At 31.8% G+C, this 22,620-nt stretch overlaps 1 protein-coding gene across 1 annotated transcript in view; it reads right to left on the reverse strand.

The window, feature by feature from the left end:
- The window catches only part of LOC143227399 (uncharacterized), a 28,531-nt gene extending 15,727 nt beyond the window's left edge, over positions 1-12,804 (reverse strand). The window contains exons 1-2 of the mRNA XM_076458851.1: positions 12,597-12,804; positions 1,622-1,702 (exon numbers count right to left, since the gene is read on the reverse strand). Coding sequence (XP_076314966.1) covers positions 1,622-1,702; positions 12,597-12,804 — 289 coding nt within the window. The remainder of the gene's footprint in view (positions 1-1,621; positions 1,703-12,596) is intronic.
- Between the last annotated feature and the right edge of the window lie 9,816 nt (positions 12,805-22,620).

Consider the following 22,620-nt stretch of genomic DNA (forward strand, 5'->3'; position numbering starts at 1 on the left):
TTTCAGAATACACAAAAGCAGCATTGTGTATTTTAATCACTATGACAGGATTATAACGTTTCTTGGATTTCGGGCAGTAACGTGTCAAATAACTTTATTGAGATCGAGGATATATTTCCAAATTATAAAATAAAAACTAAACTGAAAAAGTACAAAATCTAATACTTTATTGAGTAAATATAGTGATCAAATCGCAGATGTTAAGCAAGATTCTTGTATACTTAATATAATAATTTAAAAGAGCTTTCAATATGTCTTGATTTTGGTTTATACTAATTTTTCCATCTGTATTTATGCCAAAGCTATTGAAGCTATCTAAACTATTAGCCAGAAGGAAGCCAGCTCTGAGAAGCACTCTAATTCATCATCCACATAAAAAAATTGACTGTCACTCTTGTAATATAACCTCAGCTTAAACTGTGAAAGTATTTTGTGGCGTTAAATCCTTCTCACCAGCTTCGAAATACACAATTCTATTACAGGGTCAACTCTCGCAATTCCTTTGTAGCCCACGTTTATATTCAGCGCTTATGAAAGAAAGCTTAAAACTGCCCAACATTCCTGTTACCTGTAGCATTTCAGACTATAACATATGTTATAACTGTTATGAATGTTCTATTTACTTGTAAAAGCGAAGACACAAAGAATCTTGTATATATCTGAATTATGTTTGTTTGTTTTTTACTAACTTATATAATTAAGTTGCAACGATACATTCCCAAGGTTCTTTTTAAACTAAACATCCCAAAATTTACTGCAATATAAAATTTACAAAATCACTTCTTACATTAGTAAAGTTAAAATGATCTGACCACAAACAAGAAGAAATGCTCTCCAGAAACCTAAATGATGAAAACCATCAGAAGATGATAGTTCTTTGAATGAAAAACTTTTCTTAATTATATTTTGCCAATAAGTATAATTCATTGGTTTAGCTTTCATTATCCATCGTGTAAAATTTACATCTTAACTGCAGAAATGCTAAATAAAAAGTAGAAGTAAATAATTATTCGAACAATTACGGAAAACAAATTAAACTTTTCTCACTGACAAATGATTGCTCTTTAATTTGCTCAATCATTTCAAATCGTATACAATGCTGTGTAACTAAACCTACATCATATAAAAACTTAACCTGCTATTGAGAAAATATACTGCGGAAACGTAGCGTTTTTATTAGACTAAACAAACAACAACAGTCATTTAATGTCAGTACTATGTAAAGTAGCATAAAATAACAATGTAGCATGGGATAATGGAAATAATTAGATAACCATCATTAATCATAGTTGAGGAACTCGTCACAGGATAATGAAGACACATACTATAGGCCTGAAATATGGCAAGACTGATTACTATATAATTATAATCCTTTAAACTGTTTTGAACTTACTTAATAATAAAACTATGGTAATCACCGGGGAAAAAAAGTAGCGTAATAACACAGACTTCAACTTTCATAAAGCCATTTTAAATTATCAGAACATTAAATAGGAGCCAATAACAGAATCTAAAAGCATCGCTTATTGAATGATAGTAGCAGCCAGAAAATAGATAAAGTACCGACTATAAAAGATAAATGTTTCTTTTTAAACATATCAGAAAAGTATACAAAACTTACCTGTTGCCCCAGCATGCTTTAAGAAACTGTCTTTCTTGTCTGACAGTGCTAACAGTATCTCTTTGATTTTAGTTAGATAAGCTGTTATATATAAGGAAGGTTCAAATAATCAGGATATTTCAGGAAGTAATTCTAAAGTAGGAAGATGAAATTACAAAATAACAATGACACCTACCCTTCATTCAAGTTACGATCACGTCCAAAGATAAATGAATGATTCTGTGATTGGTCTACATCTAGCAAGTTTTTTCAGACACCAACCAGTTCTTCTCGACCAATCGCGGTTCAGTATTCTTTATCTATTTCGTTCTTTTTTTATCCGCAAAATAGACAGATTAATTTCAACCATTACCTTAAATGTTATAAATTCTGTTAATGAAAAGTTAAATATTGGCATGTAACGTAAAATAAATTCTATAAATATATTTGCTCAGTAACATTACACCGTATTTTGTAATTTCGAGATTAACAATTTGATTTATCTTTTTACGTTATCTTAAATTGGGTTAATATTATCTTTAAAATACTGCTGTTTCAATCACAGAAGAATTCGAACCATTAGAAGAAGAAACTACTCGGAAAATATGTAACCTATGTGAAACAGTATTATTTGTGTTAAATATTTGAACGTGCACAGCAAGAGTTCGCAATTTGAAAAGTCTCATATTTTCTGTAAAGTACTAAGACATTAATTTTAATTTGTCAGAGAGTGATTCTTCAATCTTTCCCTCATAAAAACAACAACAAAGTATTCAAGTTGAAAACCTGCTACAAATAAATGCTGTGTAAATAGTCAGACTGACAGACAAACTTGACTATAGCTTTTAGTAATTGTGCAGTAATTATTTTAAGAGTATTTTGTAGGTCTCAAACGTTAACATCTACAAACGAAAATAACAGCTGCATAACTATCAAATCCAACTTTTAGATTAGAATAGTCCAATATTTGGTAATGAGTGCTACTGACTAACTGCTTTCCTGTAGTCTACCAGTTCAAAATGAAGAACGACTAGCGCATGTAGCATTTATCTGACTTTGTTCGAATTTTCGAAATATATAAAATTAGATTGGTAGTTTTGGAATGAAGTAGCTAACCCACACAGGTGAATTAAAAAATGCAAAAGAATGTGAAATACAATACAGATGTGACAATATTGTCATCCAACGTATAAACTCTTTTTTTTTTAATTATAGATAGTAATTTAAGAGGATGATAACCTTTTTATGTACAAAGGAATCTCAACGTTAAGATCATCATCTTCAGAATGTTTTAAATTATAAGACTCGGCATGACCAAGTGGTTAAGGCACTAGATTCGTAATCCGAGGGTCGCGGGTTCGAATCCTTGTAACACGAAACATGGTCGACCTTTCAGCCGTCGGGGCGTTATAATATTACGGTCAATCCCACTATTCGTTGGTAAAAGAGTAGCCCAAAATTGGCGGTGGGTGGGTGGTGATGACTAGCTGCCTTCCCTCTAGCCTTACACTGCCAAATTATGGACGACTAGCGCAGATAGCTTTGTACGAAATTTTAAAAAAACAAACAAATGTAAAATATAAAATTCGTAGTGTTATTGAAGGCCATATAAACATCCTAGGAACAAAATAAGACTAGTAACATAACCACAATACGTGTTTGATAAGCAATCCATATTTATCTTCATTAGCCTTTACTAATTACCTCACTCAAAATCTACTTCATCTATAATTACTATACCATTTAGAGTAACAACTACAGAGTGTTGGAGTTGCAGTAGTGATGCTCACTGTAATCAACGTTATCACATCAATTTATCCGAAACTTTCTCTAAAATTATGTCTTGTTCAGAAGCTACATGGCCTACGAGATTAAGAGAAATAAATTATGATGATAAAGGACAACGGTAAACATACAAAGCCTTGTTTGATGTAATTTCTTAAGTAGATAAAAATATTATATGACAAACAACCGTACTCACACAAACAATAATGGTTATCAATAATTAGAATGAGATTTAACAGTTTTTCAATTGTATTTCCAAAAAAGGTGTCATTACACTGAAGAAGAAAGTAGAAACACATTGAAATTCTAGTGAAAATGTTAAATGACTCATTACGATAGCTGCCGAGAAATATCATGAGAGATCACGATTTTTTTTTTCCCAGTAAGAAAATAGACATCTGAAACTAAAGTAAAATTACTCTTTGAAGAAAGCTGTTCAACTTAATAATAAATCGAAATCAATTAAAATTTTTGGTGCACAGTTCAGAAGACTTGATAAAATTGTAGCTGCTGTTAACATACTTCTTAGTTCTGAATTATGTGAACATAAAGTACATAAAACACTCTGCTATTTATATTGTAAAGGAAAGGTCATTTAAGACTAAAATGTATTATAAAGGTTAAATAAGCAACTTTATGAAAGTGTGTAAACAAGAATATTACGATAGAAACCATCAGTCTCATCATAGGAAAGTGAATGTTGTTAAAAACTATATTGGAGATCGTAAACATAAAAAACACAAAAGTTAGGATATTTCAAACGATCATTTTGTTAATGTTGAAGCGTTAATTAGGTTTAATATAGGAACATGAATTAGCTCACCTTGAATGATAAAAATCAGTTGTAACGAATGAAACTGTCTAATTGTTGATAAGAGCTTTAATATTTATCGAGTCTTGACCATCATGTAGTAGAAAACTAGAAAAAAAATGTTACTCACCGATTGGCGTTGGAATGGATAAAACTTACATTTTTTGAACAAGGATTTCAGTTGATGACAGAAACCCCACCTTGAGAAAAACTGAATACTTAAATCGCACTATTAGGTCCTCATGACGTTTACTTTCGAAACTGAAAATGCAAAAATGAGCTTATTAACTGGTCTTTGTAATACTGAAAATCATAAAAAGCTCAGGAAAATGGCATAGCTATAATGCTTATTCGTTTGTTGTATTTCACACGAAGCTAAGCGAAAACTATTTGCGCCACCCATTCTTAGTTTAAAGACAAGAGGAAAGCTATTTTGTCAACTCCACGGACTTCGAACTCTTGAGCTACTCTTTACCAACAAATAGGGAATTAGCCATAACATTTTAACGCCCCTATGAATGAAGGGAAAGTATTTTTTGGTGAGATGTTTTGGTCTTGCAACACAGACTGCAAAGTGAGTGCCATAAGCTCTGGGCTGTTATTAAATAAATAACTGAAAGTTTAAAATTATCACTTATCTCTATACTATATGTTCTTCAAGACAATAACTGTACTTATTTAGAAATAAATCACAGCTGATCTATTAGGTATAAACAAACAAATGTCATTTAAACAAACTACTTACATACGCTTAGCTTAAGGTTTAATAGGGGGAACAAGGTGCCTGATCTTGAAGCTTCATTTCCTCCGATATAAGTCATATTCATCAAGTCTTTGGAAAAATGCAAACATCTGTTGTTGTTTTATTAATTCAAAAAATCACATTTTTCTACCTTGGAGAGTTTGAGTCTACTTGCTCCCCTTACCTTGTTAAAAACTAACATTCACATATTACTCTGGTTTACAGGCATATCAAGAAACATAAATACAAACAATAAATCATAGGCTTTATATTTCAAAAACACAAATTAGAGACCTTAAACCTCGAAAACATAAATGATTTAGTCTACAGTTGTTTTACAAAAGAGAAACTATTCGATTCCTGTTATATCATGTTTATCAAGTATGCCACATGTTCTTACTATTTTCCAAAATTATTGAAGATGAAATTTTGAAAAGCTTTCTTAAAATCGATAAAGTTGGTTGCTAGAGGCTGCTCATATTCAATGCTTTGTTCAATAAGTTATCAAAGAACGGATAAAGTTCGACCACTGCAGAATCAAGCTTCTTCTTCTCTAAATATTCTATCCACTTCTTTCTTCAGTCGGTTAAAATTCTCCAGAACTGTAGGCAGTGTGATTACACGTCAGTTCTTACAGTTGGTAAGGTTACCTTTGTTTGGAATTTTACCAGTCACTCTACAGATCCAATCCACAGTGATGCTTTTTCTCCTCCAGATGAGAATGAACAAATAACAAAATTACACTGTTACGATTTTCTCACAGTTTTTTAGTAATATAACAAGCAATTAGTAGTTTCTAGGTTATTTTACTTTTTTCTGGTTTCATATTAATGATTTATTTGCAATTAAGTATAAAGTTACACAATGGGTTATCTGTGCTCTGCCCACCACGGGTACCAAAGCTAAGTTTCTCACTTTATGAATTCGAGAACATACCGCTGTGCCACTGGGGAGCAATTTCATATGAATATTTTTACTTCTGCGACAAATATATTATTTATGTTTACGTTGCGTTTTAGAGTGTATCTTCAAGGTCAAACAAAACAGAAGGTGACCTGTAGACATGGAAGGTTTAGAAAATCCCTAAAACGATCAACCCATCGTATGTCCTTTTCTATAATTTATAATCAAACGTCAGTACTCTGCCATCTTGGATGTCTCAGTATTTGGCCTTTATCACGGTGATTGCTTTAGTAGAAGCAGCCAAACTCTATAGAAAAATACTTATTTGTCTGACTGTGCAACTGCTACATCTATCAGTCTTCATACTGCGAACTTTACGTTAGTCATTCTTACTTTAGCTCTCACCATATCCCAGCATCCGGCTTTCGAATTTGAGTATGTCACATATTAAAGCTGAATCTCACATTTCACTGTTGTTCACTCATTCATTTCATACTTGTATATAATAATTCGTAACTTCTCATTACTATATATTACAAATAAAGACTATTCATTGCCTATAATGAATCCGAATCTGCACTTTTGAGTACAAATTCTTCGAATTGAGTTATGCCATTCTATTAACCCTAAGTAAAATTTTTCAGGACATTTAGAAATCATTCTCAAACAAAATTTATTAGAAAATAAGTAAATGCCAACGAAGAAAATGTCACTGTCATAATTTTGTAAGTTTAAGTTCACAACTTTCAGGTAGGTAAATTATATAAAATTTCTAAAACTATTTTAAAAATTTTCGCGTCATATTTCGAAAATGTAATACTACAAGCTTAGGTGTCTAATGTTTATCAATCTCAATGAGACTCGGTGATATAAGACAGACTAAATTCAATGAGATCTAATTAGGAGACTTTAAAATCAACATAGTAACAGTTTTATACAAGCTCTGGATTAATTTTAAGTATGTCTTTAAATTAAGAAAAGATACACTGCAGAAGTAGCTCATATCTTATATCATAAATAATTCCGTTTATGAAATCGAATTTTTTTGTAATGTTAAGATTATTTAGTTAGCTTTGACATTTGGAAGTTACTTTACATGTTATTCATGCACCTTCGGTCGCTACTTGGCTGTTCCAGAGTAATTTCTTCATAAATTTCAAATGAGATCAAGTTATGTTGATACTTTGAAGATGACCTAAGAAGGTCGAAATGTTGTTCTGTATTTTATTTTAATACCCATACCAGCTATGTTAAGAATACAAATTATGTCTATAGTTTCAAAGAATTTTGTGGGTAAGGTCTATATGATCTGAAAACAAAATTTCCACAGTCAACGACAATAGTCAGAAGTTTTAGAAGTAGTTTTTGTAAATCCATTTTTATGTTGTTGTTTCTTGTAGTTTTTGACGAAGGTTTGTATTAAGTAGTGATCGCTTGGATGGTTATAATAAATTTTATATTCTAAGCGGAAAACTGCACAAATTGAAAGATGACTATCTGATTGAAGCTAAGTAAATAGTTACTAACTTGCTACAAAGATGTAACGTGTAATTAAAATCATCCTGAGGTAATGACTGAATGATTTGCTCTTATTTACACAGACAATTCATTTTAGTAATTATACTTGTGTTTATAATCACAGGTTACACCTTTGAAGTTCACTAAAAGGTCGATAACCTGTGGAAGCTATGTACACAGCTATGTACATGTACATAGGGTTGGAAAGAAATATAACGTTTGAGATAAAGCACAAATATAGGTTGAATTATTCTCTTTAAATAACTAGTTAAAGCGTTTAGTGATGTGCAGAAAAATTCTAAAATAACTTGTAAAGTGGAAAAATAGAAGACAAGAGTAAAGAAATAGGGAAGAAGTGAGTACAGGTAAGACATGAATAATTCAAATTCTTACTTTACTGATGCTTTTTGAATTTATCTGTGTTGAGTTTTAATTGTTGGTTTCTTTAAGAAATTCTTTTTTGGCATTGTCAACTTATTATCGTCTAAAGCAATTCTTTAACCTGCACAGTCTTTACCTTATATAATCTTTCGCTTAAGATTATTCCTGTAGTGATTGCCCAGAACAAAAATATGCAAAAGATTTCAGACAGAGATGCTTGCAAACATACAGTTGTTATTATCAGTACGATTTGTTTTATGAACATTACTTACTTTCACCAAACAATTTAATAAATGCAAGAGATATCGTAAATGTTTTTCATTATTCCATCACTCCTTAATAAAATAAGGCTGAGTGGCTACTACTGCCTGATGTTGAGCTTTCGGTTTATTCGTTTGTTTGAATATTTGTGCTATCCGTCCCTCATTTAGCAGTAAAAGACAAAAGGAAAGGCACCTAGTCATTACCACCTATCGCCAACTCTTGGACTATTCTTTTGCCTAATGAATATTGGAATTGAACTTCACATTATAACGCCCTCACGAAAAAAAAGACGAGCATGTCTGGTGGAACCTGCGACCTTTCGATTGCGAGTCAAGCACCCTAATCACTTGGTTTTGCTGGTCCTGATGTTTCAGAGTTTGCATCCCATTACTGTAAAAAAACATTGCTTTTAAATTTCAGGGCAGTGAGTGTGCTATAAAAGAGACAATGAAATCACACTATTCAACTTAAAAAAGTAACCCAAAATTTGGCGGAAAGTGGCGTTGACTAACTTTCTTCCATCTGGTTATGGACGGGTAGAAAATAATAATAATATTTTAATTTAAAGAGCGTTAAATACCTTTTAATATGAAATTTTGAAAATTTTCCACTCCTTGTGTACCTTGCTAGAAACTGAGTTTTGACACTCCTGGTGGGCAGAGCAAATATAGCTCATTGTGTAGCTTTGTGCTTAATTACAAACTAATACTCTTTTGTAATTTTATACAGTAATAATAAAAAAAAAAGTGCTCTCTCACTATATTTCATTTCCGTATTGTCACTGTCCCTCTTTTTTTCATTATCTTTAATTAGTTGCGTTGTAGCATCTGGCAGGTTATCTTAAAATTTAGTGTTTAGTGAAAATCTAATGAGTTGAATATTTAATTCAAAATTACAATAAAAACAGCTTGTACAGTAGCCAAGCTCTGATTTTAATAATTACAACGTTTCGACCCATATTATCAAATCATATCGTATTCCCTATATGATTTGTTTTATGAGGTCAAATTTTAATATGACAACTTAAAGGTCGATAAGTTTGTTGACTTTGTTCTTTGACACTTCATTTAGATATTATTTGTGCATCTGCGGTTGTCTCTTGGTTGTTCCAGTTCAGTTTCTTCATAATCTCCAAAGAAGAACAAGTTATATGTATAGTTTCAGAATACATTTTGTAAAGTCTACATAATCTGAATGAAGAGGTTGGTCTCTAACGAGATGAAAGTTTTGTAGTATGTATCATATAAGGTTCTCCATATCGATGATTTATTAAGTGAACAATAAACATGAATAGTAGTTAATAAATATGAAGTAAATTCGATAATGTATACCATATTTGGTGAAGCTACTTCAGTTTTTTTTTGTTTATCACTTTCCTTACAGTAGTGTCAGTGTTCCATTGGTCAAGAATATGCACACAGCTTATATTATTGCTCAGACAGTCTAATAATTGTTTTAGTTTATAGTAATTTTTAGAATACTTCCAATATAACTAGAACCTCATATACTGTGGTATTTTAATTTATTTTAAATTACGTTTCTTCGTCAAGAAGTGAAGTTTAGATAAAGAAAAAATGAGTAGAGGACTGATCTATTTTTCTGATTCGCCACTTCCGCTGCAACAGACGAGTTTCACCATATTTACTGCTACAGTGTTGCTTGGAAAATAAAGAAAATAAATAAAGCAGGCCTAATTTAATGGTAGAATGTTAGAGTTTTGTTTATTTAGTTGTATAGTCTGTTATTCAACCGTAATGACTTTAAATGACTTAGACATTTTGATACCGTTTGAAATACCATCACAATTATTTGTATCGTTAAATTCATTAAAGTGATATATCAGGTCATCCCATAAGTAATATCCGAAAATTTAATACAGAAAGTGCATTATCATTTCTATCTTTGTAGAAGGCTTTAGTGAATAAAATATGTAGTAAAACGTGTATTAAAATGTTCAGACAAATAAAAGAAACTAATTCAACTCCACTTTTTTCAGGTCATTAATCAAATAAACTCTTACGAAGATTGATATTTCTGTGGAGAACACGAGTTTAAAAAAGGCAATAGTGTAGCAGAAACTACACGAAACATTCAAGGTGTTTATGATGCGGACCTCTCTATGAAAGAAAATATCGAAGGTGGTTTCAGAAGTTCAGATCAGGTAATTACAACTTAGTGATGCGTCACATTCAGGTCTTCCTGTTGAGTTTAATGATGACTTGCTGCTGGCTGCACTTGATGAAGATTATGCTGTAACAGCTGAAGAACTAGCCCAAAAGCTTAATTCAACCCATTTAACAGTTCAACGTCTTCTGCAACAGCTTGAAAAGGTGTCAAAACTTGGAAAATAGGTCCCCCATGATTTGACAGAAGCCAACCTTAGAGCAAGAGTGGACATTTGCACTTCTCTGCACGCTAACGTAACACACCCTTTATAGACATGTTAATGACTGGCGATGAAAACGAATATATTATAAAATGTTAAGCGTCGCAGACAATGGCTCAGTGCAGGTAAACTGGCTAAAGCACAGCCCAAAATGGAAATCCGCCTTAGAAAATTCTTGTTAAGCGTTTGGTGGGATATTATTGGTGTGATCTACTTTGAGTTGCTGCCACTCAATGTAACGATTACATTGCATGAAAGAAAAGAGGCCTGCTTTGATCAATTGTAAAGGTATTACGTTACATCAGGAAAATGCACGGCCCCATACAGCAAGGATCGCATCTGCAAAGATTGAATAGCTAGACTGGGAAAAACTCCCACATCCTCTTTATTCTCTATACCTTGCCCCATCTGATTATCATCTACTCCGAAGTTTGCAGAACTGTCTTGATGTAGAAAAGCTTGGAACACATGAAAATATCAAACTACCCTCTCTAAATTTTTTTCCTATAAACCAAAAGTATTTCATAAAGTGGCATTCAGAAGCTTGTGAATTGTTAGTAGGAAGTAATTAATAATAATGGAACATACATTATTGATTAAATAACATTAAAAGCGTTTGAAATCCTTTCTCTTTTTTTGAACCTAAAATCGGACATTACTTAAGGGATGACCTAATGTATAGTTATGTTTATTTTTTTAAGTGTTCTTCTTAGTAAGTTAAAATGAATGAAATATAACTCTGATCTATTTGTTATTTAATATTCAGTATGTGTCTGAATCATTTCATTTATTTATTTCTTTAACGTTTTATAGTCATTGCTATAAGAACAATCTTATTCTTTATGTTAAACTATACACAACCTGCCAATAAGTAAATAAAGACTCACTTGAAGAAAAATGGCATATTATTAAATTAACAAACACGAAACAAAGGATACAATATTAACCTTAATTTTAATGGATCTTTGCAGTAATTAAAGCAGAAATACGGTTACACATCATATTTATAGTATCTAAAATCTAAGCCTGGTAAAAAACCTGTAGAATGTTCCTCAAAGTTAGTTGCTAGCGTTTTTTGACTCATAAGTAGTAATTTCATTTTATCATTGTAAAACGTTGAAACAATCGAGAACTACATTTTCTACACTTTATCATATTGTAATATACATTTATATACGTCTGTTATGCCTAATTTTTATCTCAAGAGATAAATGCTATTTTAATACATTAAAACATAAAGAATCGTAATATAATATGTAGTCACATGCTAACCATAATTAAGGCTAATTTCTGCAACAAAATCTACCTAGATACAAAAATTCCAAAGAAAACAGTCTTGAAAGAGTGCAAATATTAATTATTTATTAGTTCTTAATTCATAATTCTTATTATGTCGCGTTTCTTGATATACAGTTATTTATATATATCTATTATTTTAACTTGGTATTGTTAACTTCAAATCTTCTTTCTTTTTCTAGAGATAAGTGTTATTTCCAGTTCCAGGGCATCACACGTAAAAAAGTCAATGGCCGGAGATTTTATAAAACCCTCGAAGCTACCCTTCCTCACTTCCTTCGATTAAACTTTTGAATTCCTACCTAGGTGCTGGCAAGAACGCTTTACATGAGAGGTCACAACTTGCAATCCAAATGCAGAGAGCACAAAAAATAAAATCAAACATAACTCTCAAAACATCACGATGTTTGAATGTTTCACTAAACAGTAGAGAACACAAAATAATCAATACTATTTACTGGTACTAGATATAAATGTATTAAGGAAAATAAAATAGGCTTCATATAGTCGAATAATGTAAGCATTTTGTTTGATCTCGCTGTATCTTTTTTTACTATTAGTTGAAAAATGTAACCTAATTAATTACGAGATACCAAACCGAGGCTTTGGTCTGACTATAAAAGCGATTACTTTCTTTGATTCTGTCTGTCATGTTTGCTGTTGTGTCTTGGTTTGTAGCTCATGTTTCTGCTTTAGACCCAGAAATCAAACAACAGTGTAACAGATGAGAATCCCGGTCAGTTTAGTAACATAACAGTGCTGCATGAACTATGTTTCAGAAGTCAGCTGTGCTTAAGCATTATTCCTTTGCTATCTGTGTTCAAATTAATATCATAATCACAAAAATACATCAATTCCAGAGTGTAAGAAGTAATGAGCAATATAATCATACTTGGGTCAGGTCAATTACTTTTAACAGCAACATTAGCGAAGCCACATCTTTCTTTTGAGCCCTTCCCAAAGAAATCCCAACTCCCTTCTCTTATTAACTTGCTTTCAAAGGGATCGATTCCAAGAAATCTTATCTTCAATGACCATAACCGTGACAAGAACTGTAATAGGACATAATTAGAAACATCACTAAAGGCTTTTTTTAAACCTTCTTCCACCTCCCGCATGTTATAACTGTACAAATACATATTGTTATGGAAATAAATTGTAAAGTATGATAAGAACACAATAGTCCAAAACCCGAGTGAGGTCTTTATCAAGATATAAACAGAAAAACTCAGTTTTTATAATAAAACATGTGAATGAGATCTTAAGAAGAATTAAAATAGCTCAAAATAAAGGCTGTTTGTATTCTAAAGATGGCTGATATAGGTATTAAAACTTTAATTAAAATAAAGTAAGTGTTTTTGTGTGTTTTTCATATAGCAAAGCCACAAAGGGCCATCTGCTCAGCCCACCGAGGGGAATCAAACCCCTGATTTTAGCGTTGTAAATCCGGAGACATACCGCTGTACTAGCGGGGGGCAAAATAAAGTAAAGAACAATGTTTGACTTTCTTTGATCATCTTCAGGTTAGCAAAGAGAGTTTGCAGTTGACCGTTGCTGGGCTCATGTCTTAAAGACCAGAGTGTAAAAAGGTACGAGGCCGTAGTATGCATTGCAGTTAAATGTTAGGTTATTAATTAATATAGGTATGAAAGTGCTCCTTTATATTGGTTCAAGTTAGCTTTGAGTTCTTGTAGCACTTCTTTATTTTTGCGTTTGCTTGTATTTGTTTCCCTAATAGAAATATTGGTGTTTTCTGTGGTTATATTATTGATTTGCAATGGTAAAAAAGGTGCGAAGTTGCTTTTGTGTTCTTTGAAAATAGTTTTCATTTTTCTATTTGTTTCTCCAATATAAAAGTCACGGTAATTGCTGCATTGTATTTTATAAATATGTTGGTGTTACGTTTGTTAGTGTAGTTTTCACATAGTATGGATTTTCGTTTTGTTCCTGGTTTTTGAATGAATTTAGTGTTTACTGGAATATTAGGTTTTGTTGTAAGTTTGCTTTTTTTCCAAATACTAGCTATTTTATTTTTAATATCAGGAATATATGGTATCAACAGTGTGGGGTTTTATAGTTAGTTGTTTCATTGAATTTATTATTGTTTGTTTGTTTTTTGTCTAGGTGTTTGTGTCAAATTTAAAACAGAAGTCTTGCTGCTGTAATTTGTACAACTTTTAAAAATGGTTTTAAACGCACAATCCGTTTAGGTTTTATTGGAATAGTTTCTCAACTAATGTGGTTAAAAACAATAAATATAAGTAAATACTAAATTGTAATGAACCTTATTTCATACATTTTTTGTGAACTTACACCACGGTGGATTTGCAATCCAGTTGATTTGTTTGTTTTAAAGCAAAGCCTCGAGGAAATGATCACCGGAATTTAGCGTTGTAAGTTCACCATTTTACCACCAGAGTAGAAGATATGGAAACAAGTAAAGTCTTTCAATTTCCAAGACACTTTAAACTCTCTCATGGTAATAAACAATACCTTAGTCCAAAAGGTCTAAACATCAGGCTCAGTTTGAAAATACAGCAATTGCAAATCCCTCACATGATAGGAAAATGGAAATTTATACTTATCGAGGTTATGCGTACACTTTTATCAAACAAAAGCTGATCTGATTAGATGGTTAGAACTAGACAAAATATTCATTGACCTTTATGTTTAAAAGTTATAGTAGAACAGGAAGAAAATTCGTTTTCCTCTTTTTTCTCCTAATCGATTATTGATTTCTGTAAGTCATTTTGTAACTTCCCCCATTTTATCGTGTGTTTCTATACATTTGCTCATAACGTTAGATTCTTCTATAATTTAACTTACGTTTAACGATAATTTATGTATTTATAGTAGAACAGTTATATACTAATGTTTATCTAGCAAAAGAAAGTATTGTGAACATTCAAACTGTTTAGAATCATAAGATTTATTGGTCATTTCCACACTTCGTTGCTAGGCTGCATATATTCACTAACAGCTTTCTTTGTTGTTATTTGCCAATAATAAAAATATCATGTATTTACACTGCTTTAAAATTGTTGTTTCCTCTTCATAAATTTTGTATATTAGTTGTATATTTGAGATTGTAATTTGTCAAAGTGTTGAATTAGTTTTATTTCTTTATATAACTATCAATAATTATATGATCAAAACGATACAAACCTGGAGAGTTTTCAGGAGTATCAGAACATTTGTACTCTTGCTAAACATTACTTTTTGCTTTTTTTTTGAATAAACATTTAGTGAGTAAATCAATGACTGGTGGGTCTGGTCAACGCACAGGAACTAAAACACAATTTACAACACTCCATCAGTATTTTGTAATGTGTGCAACTTTTGATCTAGGTAAATCTGACAGATACCGTATTCTTGCAACGTAACAATCCTTGAGAATGTTTTGTAATGTTCATGATATTTATGGCTGTCTTTCCCCTTCTGTATATCTCTGGAAAAATAGACAACATCAGGAGTTGAGTTGAAAGACTTTTTTGAACTATATAGTTTACAGATAAATTTCTCAACCTCACTAACTGGTTTCATCAGAGACGTTCTAAGAACCAAACTTCGAAAATCATCTCTCAATCACAGTTCACCAAAGTTTTGAAGCAGTTTTTATTAAATTTAGAAGAAAAGTTTCCGATTGTATCTACTCCAGTGAAAAGAAAAAAACACTAACAAATCATTTTCGTTGTCCTCATTTAAAACTTCACGTAGCGATTTCATGTTTATCACACATTTATATTCTCCTCCAGGAGTGATAAATGTTGACAACTAGGAGAGCGACGGAATGTTATTCAGAAACACGACAAGAACAGACTGTATAGTGAGTATGCAGATGTATAAAAAGCTCACCATCTGATGTTTTACTGACATATATTGCATGCAGTGTAATTAAAGTGACTGCTTCTACATGTTATAGGATTTGAAGACTAATAACAAAGTTGCTATCGTCGCTTCTAACTTTCGTACACAAATTCAAGGAAAGTATTTATTTTGTTACATTTATACACTCTTTTAAGCATACTATCGTAAAATATACAAAACGTCATTACTGTTTCAAGCATATAATAAGATATGTATGATTATTATAGTGTCGTGTATATATTTTTGCCCAATGGATCAATGGAAACTGTTTAATAGGAAATACACCTTAAATATACAGAATATACATCTTCAGGAAAGTAATACAGTGATATACGTCGATGAAGATATGTGTTTTCTATTCTCGGAGTTTATATTGATTTTAATCCTGTATACTGAGTTATGGTGTTTTTTGTACTTTTGAGACTGGAATCTAGTTTAGAATAGTGTATTAAATAATTGTTGTTTTAAAATAATTGTATGTTGTTAAACATTGAATATTACAATTGCACGAATTTTGAAAATTACAAATAATGATTTATATGCAAAAGTTTCACAAACATATAAACAATACTGACGGTTCACGATGAATAAGTTAATTTGTTGTCGATACACAGGTACACTTCTCTTGATGGAAAGCTTTCTAGCTTTTTCACATGTGAGCTATTTTCCAACGAAAATATCTAATGTCCTAGTAGAAATACTAACGGCCGAAGTTAATTTATTGAAGTTAAACGGTTTGTAATGTTCGAAGTCCATAAACGTTCTTGACTGAACATCTGCAATTTTCCGATTACTAAGCGTTTATCACATTTATATCTTCCGAGATTTATAGTTTACCAACTGTAGCAAATCAACAACATAAAATGTATATCGGCGCGTCAATTTACAAACTTTAAGGCGAAGTTTTAGAAACTTCAGTTGGCCAAACAACAGTGGTATGTACTACATTTTACATTGTTGGTTCTTACGCTCGAGAATCTTCTACAAATTTACATAATAGGCGGGAATTTCGCAACACATATTTAACACTATATGTTACATGCATTTCTAAATACATATTTAACTAAAACAAACATCGATATTAAAATAAATACATAGTAGTAAATCCATCACATCCGATATATGTCAGTGGCAGTACAAGGGTTGAAAGTGCATAAAAATAAAATCATTCATGTTCACTGGATGAAACTATTTAAATAAAATTTAACTTTATGTCTTAGCTTTTTATCGAAAGGCAATAAGTAATATGTAACTAATTTCATATAAATGTGTTTATCTTGAAAGTATATTTAAATAATTTGAAAAATAATTATATAAATGACTGATGGGGTTTGGAAACAAAATGCAATTGTAGAATTAATATTTTACCACTCATGAAAATAAAACAGTTTCTGTTTTGTCCTAAATAAGCTAGTAATGTTTAAAGTACATAAATTGTATGTATACCCTATGCAACGAAAGTTTATTTTGTTTGTTTGCTTGTTTTTTAGGAATTTCGCACAAAGCTACTCGAGGGCTATCTGTGCTAGCCGTCCCTAATTTAGCAGTGTAAGACTAGATGGAAGGCAGCTAGTCATCACCACCCACCGCCAACTCTTGGGCTACTCTTTAACCAACGAATAGTGGGATTGACCGTAACATTATAACGCCCCCACGGCTGTAAGGGCGAGCATGTTTGGCGTGACCGGGATGCGAACCCGCGACCCTCGGATTACGAGTCGAACGCCTTAACCCACCTGGCCATGCTGGGCAAAGACATAGTTACTTTTTATATAGTTAAAATACTTAAATTAATTATATCTATCTGCATACAGACAATGGTACAGCAAAATATTTATATGATTTCGTATTGAATATATCAGCAACATTTAACAAGGTCCTTTTCCAACAATATAAATTACCTTAAGTGTAATTTACAATTTTAAAAATCAAACTGAGTTTAATTGCATCACTATACTCAGTAGCAAAAAGAAAGAAAAACATTTTATTGGGGTTCAGAAACAAAAATTGAAATGTTCGACAATTTATTTGTAATCTCAAAAGTAGAGGACGAATTCTTCCATGGTGAGATGACACATAGAATCCGATGGTGAACTCCGATATAACTGGCACAAGCAATGAGAATGGTTAGACATTCTCCATGTTCGAGAAGCCAATTCGTCGCAAACAGCTCGGTAGACAAAAACAAACGGGGTAAAGTGTCTTACTAAAGCAGCATAACGCAAATAGTCTCGAAGTCACAACAATCCGGCTACAAGTCCAAAGCCCGAAGTCACTGTGTCACGCTGTTTCCTCATTCTCAAACAATTGTCGTTTACACCAATCACTTAAAAATAATATTTTGTCCGATTTCTTTATTCGATGATAATCAAGTGGAAAGACCATGTTGTTCTAAGTTGACACTTTCCAGTATGTAAATTCTTAACATTACTTTTGTAATTTCTGATTTGATATTTCGTATATTACAGGGCATAAGATCGGTTTCTAGAGATTGCATGATTTTTAAACACTATCTTAGCCAAAAAGAGTAAACACCAATCCGTGATGACGAGAAAACCCACTTGCAGAGAAAAATATATATGTAAAAACGGCTGGTATGGGTAGAGAAAGCTCTATTTTTGTGAACCTGACGATAACCGAAGAAGGTCAAAACGTTGTTCGCTCCTCTACATAGAGCCTCATACATACATGCCAACTGTTTTTACATATAAACACCAGTATCTGCGTTTTACGTGTTTTTGCCCGTTTTCTTTTTCTTGTTTTTCAGTCCTCGCAAATAAGTAATACTTTGAATTATCTAATGGCAAATAACTCTACTGAATTACTTTGTTTAATTGTTAATGTTTCTTACAAAGCTTCTTGGGGTCTACATGCGTTAGTTGTCCCTAATGTTGAAGTGATAGAGTAAAAAGATGGCAGGTAGTAAAAATATCTCACTGCCAACTATTGGCCTACTCTTTATGAACGAAGAGTGAGACTGATTGTATATAGTACTGCCTTGAAAGGCGGAAAGGGTGAGTGTATGTTGGATTATGAGGTTCAGAACCGTAACCCACAGTTTGCGACTCAACTTCCCTGACCATCAGAGTTTGCCAAGCCTCAAATGAATGAAGTGATTTTTCGCAAGACTGATTTTATGGTCATTTCAACAAGGAAGAAGTGCTATAAAAGCAGAAAATAGGCCTAAAACGACTTCAACACAAGGAACAAAGACACATATTACATGAGAATAAAGCTTTGTTTATTTTTCTATTTCATATCCAAAACTATGGAGACATGAATTCCAAATAAGTATTTTTAGTCTATTCTATACAGTTTTTACGTTTATTTTTCTAATAACTGTTATTTATATAAATAAGCTCTAAGATACCATGCATAGAAAATTATTTGTGTGTTTATATTTATTAGCTTTGTTATTCAAGTATAATTTTTTCACAAGGAAAATAATATTTTTAGTTATCGTTTTTTCTTCTTTCAAAAATGATGTTGCTTGTTTTAAACACATATTTTACATTATAAGGTTTTACGACAATCATAAATATGTCCGTACATAATGGACTTCTAATCGAGAATTCCCTCAGTTGTCAAATGCAAATTGTTTTTTAAGAAATTAATGCTTAAGAAAGTTTTAGTGAAAACATGTTCTTGTTTTTTAAGTTACTTGCTTATCAGTGTGTAAATACTTCCGTAAAGTCAATTTCAAAGCATTAAAAACAGAATTATTTTACACGGTTTCAAACGATTTAATAAAATAGGTATTAATAAGTTCTCCTTATATTTTGTAAAGCTATTTCGTAACCAGCTCGAAGTAATTCTATACTGTAGTTTTTAACTATATTAGAAAACTGAACACACAAAAGTTATATATATTTATATATGTATATACATAGGTATTTATACTCATTTAATCAATAATTTTATCTTAATTTCTTTGAATCAATGAAATGATGGTAAATCTGTATTTGTTCCAATGTCACTAAGTGATAAGAGGAAGTAAAATGTTTGTTTCATAAAGTTTTCACTAATGTTCACTTTATTATTCATAAGAACCAGTGATTGTGATGAGTTATTAAATTAACATGTTTCACAGAGAGTGTTTAGTAAATTTTAGGCGCATTTAGTTATATGGCAGTGACACGCTTTCAATTTGAATTGAGTTCGTTGATAAGCTGAACTAAAGAAATGTAAATGAAGAGTGGCGCGCAGATTTTATCATTGTAAAACGTTGAAACAATCGAGAACTACATTTTCTACACTTTATCATATTGTAATATACATTTATATACGTCTGTTATGCCTAATTTTTATCTCAAGAGATAAATGCTATTTTAATACATTAAAACATAAAGAATCGTAATATAATATGTAGTCACATGCTAACCATAATTAAGGCTAATTTCTGCAACAAAATCTACCTAGATACAAAAATTCCAAAGAAAACAGTCTTGAAAGAGTGCAAATATTAATTATTTATTAGTTCTTAATTCATAATTCTTATTATGTCGCGTTTCTTGATATACAGTTATTTATATATATCTATTATTTTAACTTGGTATTGTTAACTTCAAATCTTCTTTCTTTTTCTAGAGATAAGTGTTATTTCCAGTTCCAGGGCATCACACGTAAAAAAGTCAATGGCCGGAGATTTTATAAAACCCTCGAAGCTACCCTTCCTCACTTCCTTCGATTAAACTTTTGAATTCCTACCTAGGTGCTGGCAAGAACGCTTTACATGAGAGGTCACAACTTGCAATCCAAATGCAGAGAGCACAAAAAATAAAATCAAACATAACTCTCAAAACATCACGATGTTTGAATGTTTCACTAAACAGTAGAGAACACAAAATAATCAATACTATTTACTGGTACTAGATATAAATGTATTAAGGAAAATAAAATAGGCTTCATATAGTCGAATAATGTAAGCATTTTGTTTGATCTCGCTGTATCTTTTTTTACTATTAGTTGAAAATGTAACCTAATTAATTACGAGATACCAAACCGAGGCTTTGGTCTGACTATAAAAGCGATTACTTTCTTTGATTCTGTCTGTCATGTTTGCTGTTGTGTCTTGGTTTGTAGCTCATGTTTCTGCTTTAGACCCAGAAATCAAACAACAGTGTAACAGATGAGAATCCCGGTCAGTTTAGTAACATAACAGTGCTGCATGAACTATGTTTCAGAAGTCAGCTGTGCTTAAGCATTATTCCTTTGCTATCTGTGTTCAAATTAATATCATAATCACAAAAATACATCAATTCCAGAGTGTAAGAAGTAATGAGCAATATAATCATACTTGGGTCAGGTCAATTACTTTTAACAGCAACATTAGCGAAGCCACATCTTTCTTTTGAGCCCTTCCCAAAGAAATCCCAACTCCCTTCTCTTATTAACTTGCTTTCAAAGGGATCGATTCCAAGAAATCTTATCTTCAATGACCATAACCGTGACAAGAACTGTAATAAGACATAATTAGAAACATCACTAAAGGCTTTTTTTAAACCTTCTTCCACCTCCCGCATGTTATAACTGTACAAATACATATTGTTATGGAAATAAATTGTAAAGTATGATAAGAACACAATAGTCCAAAACCCGAGTGAGGTCTTTATCAAGATATAAACAGAAAAACTCAGTTTTTATAATAAAACATGTGAATGAGATCTTAAGAAGAATTAAAATAGCTCAAAATAAAGGCTGTTTGTATTCTAAAGATGGCTGATATAGGTATTAAAACTTTAATTAAAATAAAGTAAGTGTTTTTGTGTGTTTTTCATATAGCAAAGCCACAAAGGGCCATCTGCTCAGCCCACCGAGGGGAATCAAACCCCTGATTTTAGCGTTGTAAATCCGGAGACATACCGCTGTACTAGCGGGGGGCAAAATAAAGTAAAGAACAATGTTTGACTTTCTTTGATCATCTTCAGGTTAGCAAAGAGAGTTTGCAGTTGACGGTTCACGATGAATAAGTTAATTTGTTGTCGATACACAGGTACACTTCTCTTGATGGAAAGCTTTCTAGCTTTTTCACATGTGAGCTATTTTCCAACGAAAATATCTAATGTCCTAGTAGAAATACTAACGGCCGAAGTTAATTTATTGAAGTTAAACGGTTTGTAATGTTCGAAGTCCATAAACGTTCTTGACTGAACATCTGCAATTTTCCGATTACTAAGCGTTTATCACATTTATATCTTCCGAGATTTATAGTTTACCAACTGTAGCAAATCAACAACATAAAATGTATATCGGCGCGTCAATTTACAAACTTTAAGGCGAAGTTTTAGAAACTTCAGTTGGCCAAACAACAGTGGTATGTACTACATTTTACATTGTTGGTTCTTACGCTCGAGAATCTTCTACAAATTTACATAATAGGCGGGAATTTCGCAACACATATTTAACACTATATGTTACATGCATTTCTAAATACATATTTAACTAAAACAAACATCGATATTAAAATAAATACATAGTAGTAAATCCATCACATCCGATATATGTCAGTGGCAGTACAAGGGTTGAAAGTGCATAAAAATAAAATCATTCATGTTCACTGGATGAAACTATTTAAATAAAATTTAACTTTATGTCTTAGCTTTTTATCGAAAGGCAATAAGTAATATGTAACTAATTTCATATAAATGTGTTTATCTTGAAAGTATATTTAAATAATTTGAAAAATAATTATATAAATGACTGATGGGGTTTGGAAACAAAATGCAATTGTAGAATTAATATTTTACCACTCATGAAAATAAAACAGTTTCTGTTTTGTCCTAAATAAGCTAGTAATGTTTAAAGTACATAAATTGTATGTATACCCTATGCAACGAAAGTTTATTTTGTTTGTTTGCTTGTTTTTTAAGAATTTCGCACAAAGCTACTCGAGGGCTATCTGTGCTAGCCGTCCCTAATTTAGCAGTGTAAGACTAGAGGAAAGCCAGCTAGTCATCACCACCCACCGCCCACTCTTGGGCTACTCTTTAACCAACGAATAGTGGGATTGACCGTAACATTATAACGCCCCCACGGCTGTAAGGGCGAGCATGTTTGGCGTGACCGGG

Source organism: Tachypleus tridentatus, chromosome 9, assembly GCF_004210375.1.
Source record: "Tachypleus tridentatus isolate NWPU-2018 chromosome 9, ASM421037v1, whole genome shotgun sequence".
Lineage (NCBI taxonomy): Eukaryota > Metazoa > Arthropoda > Merostomata > Xiphosura > Limulidae > Tachypleus > Tachypleus tridentatus.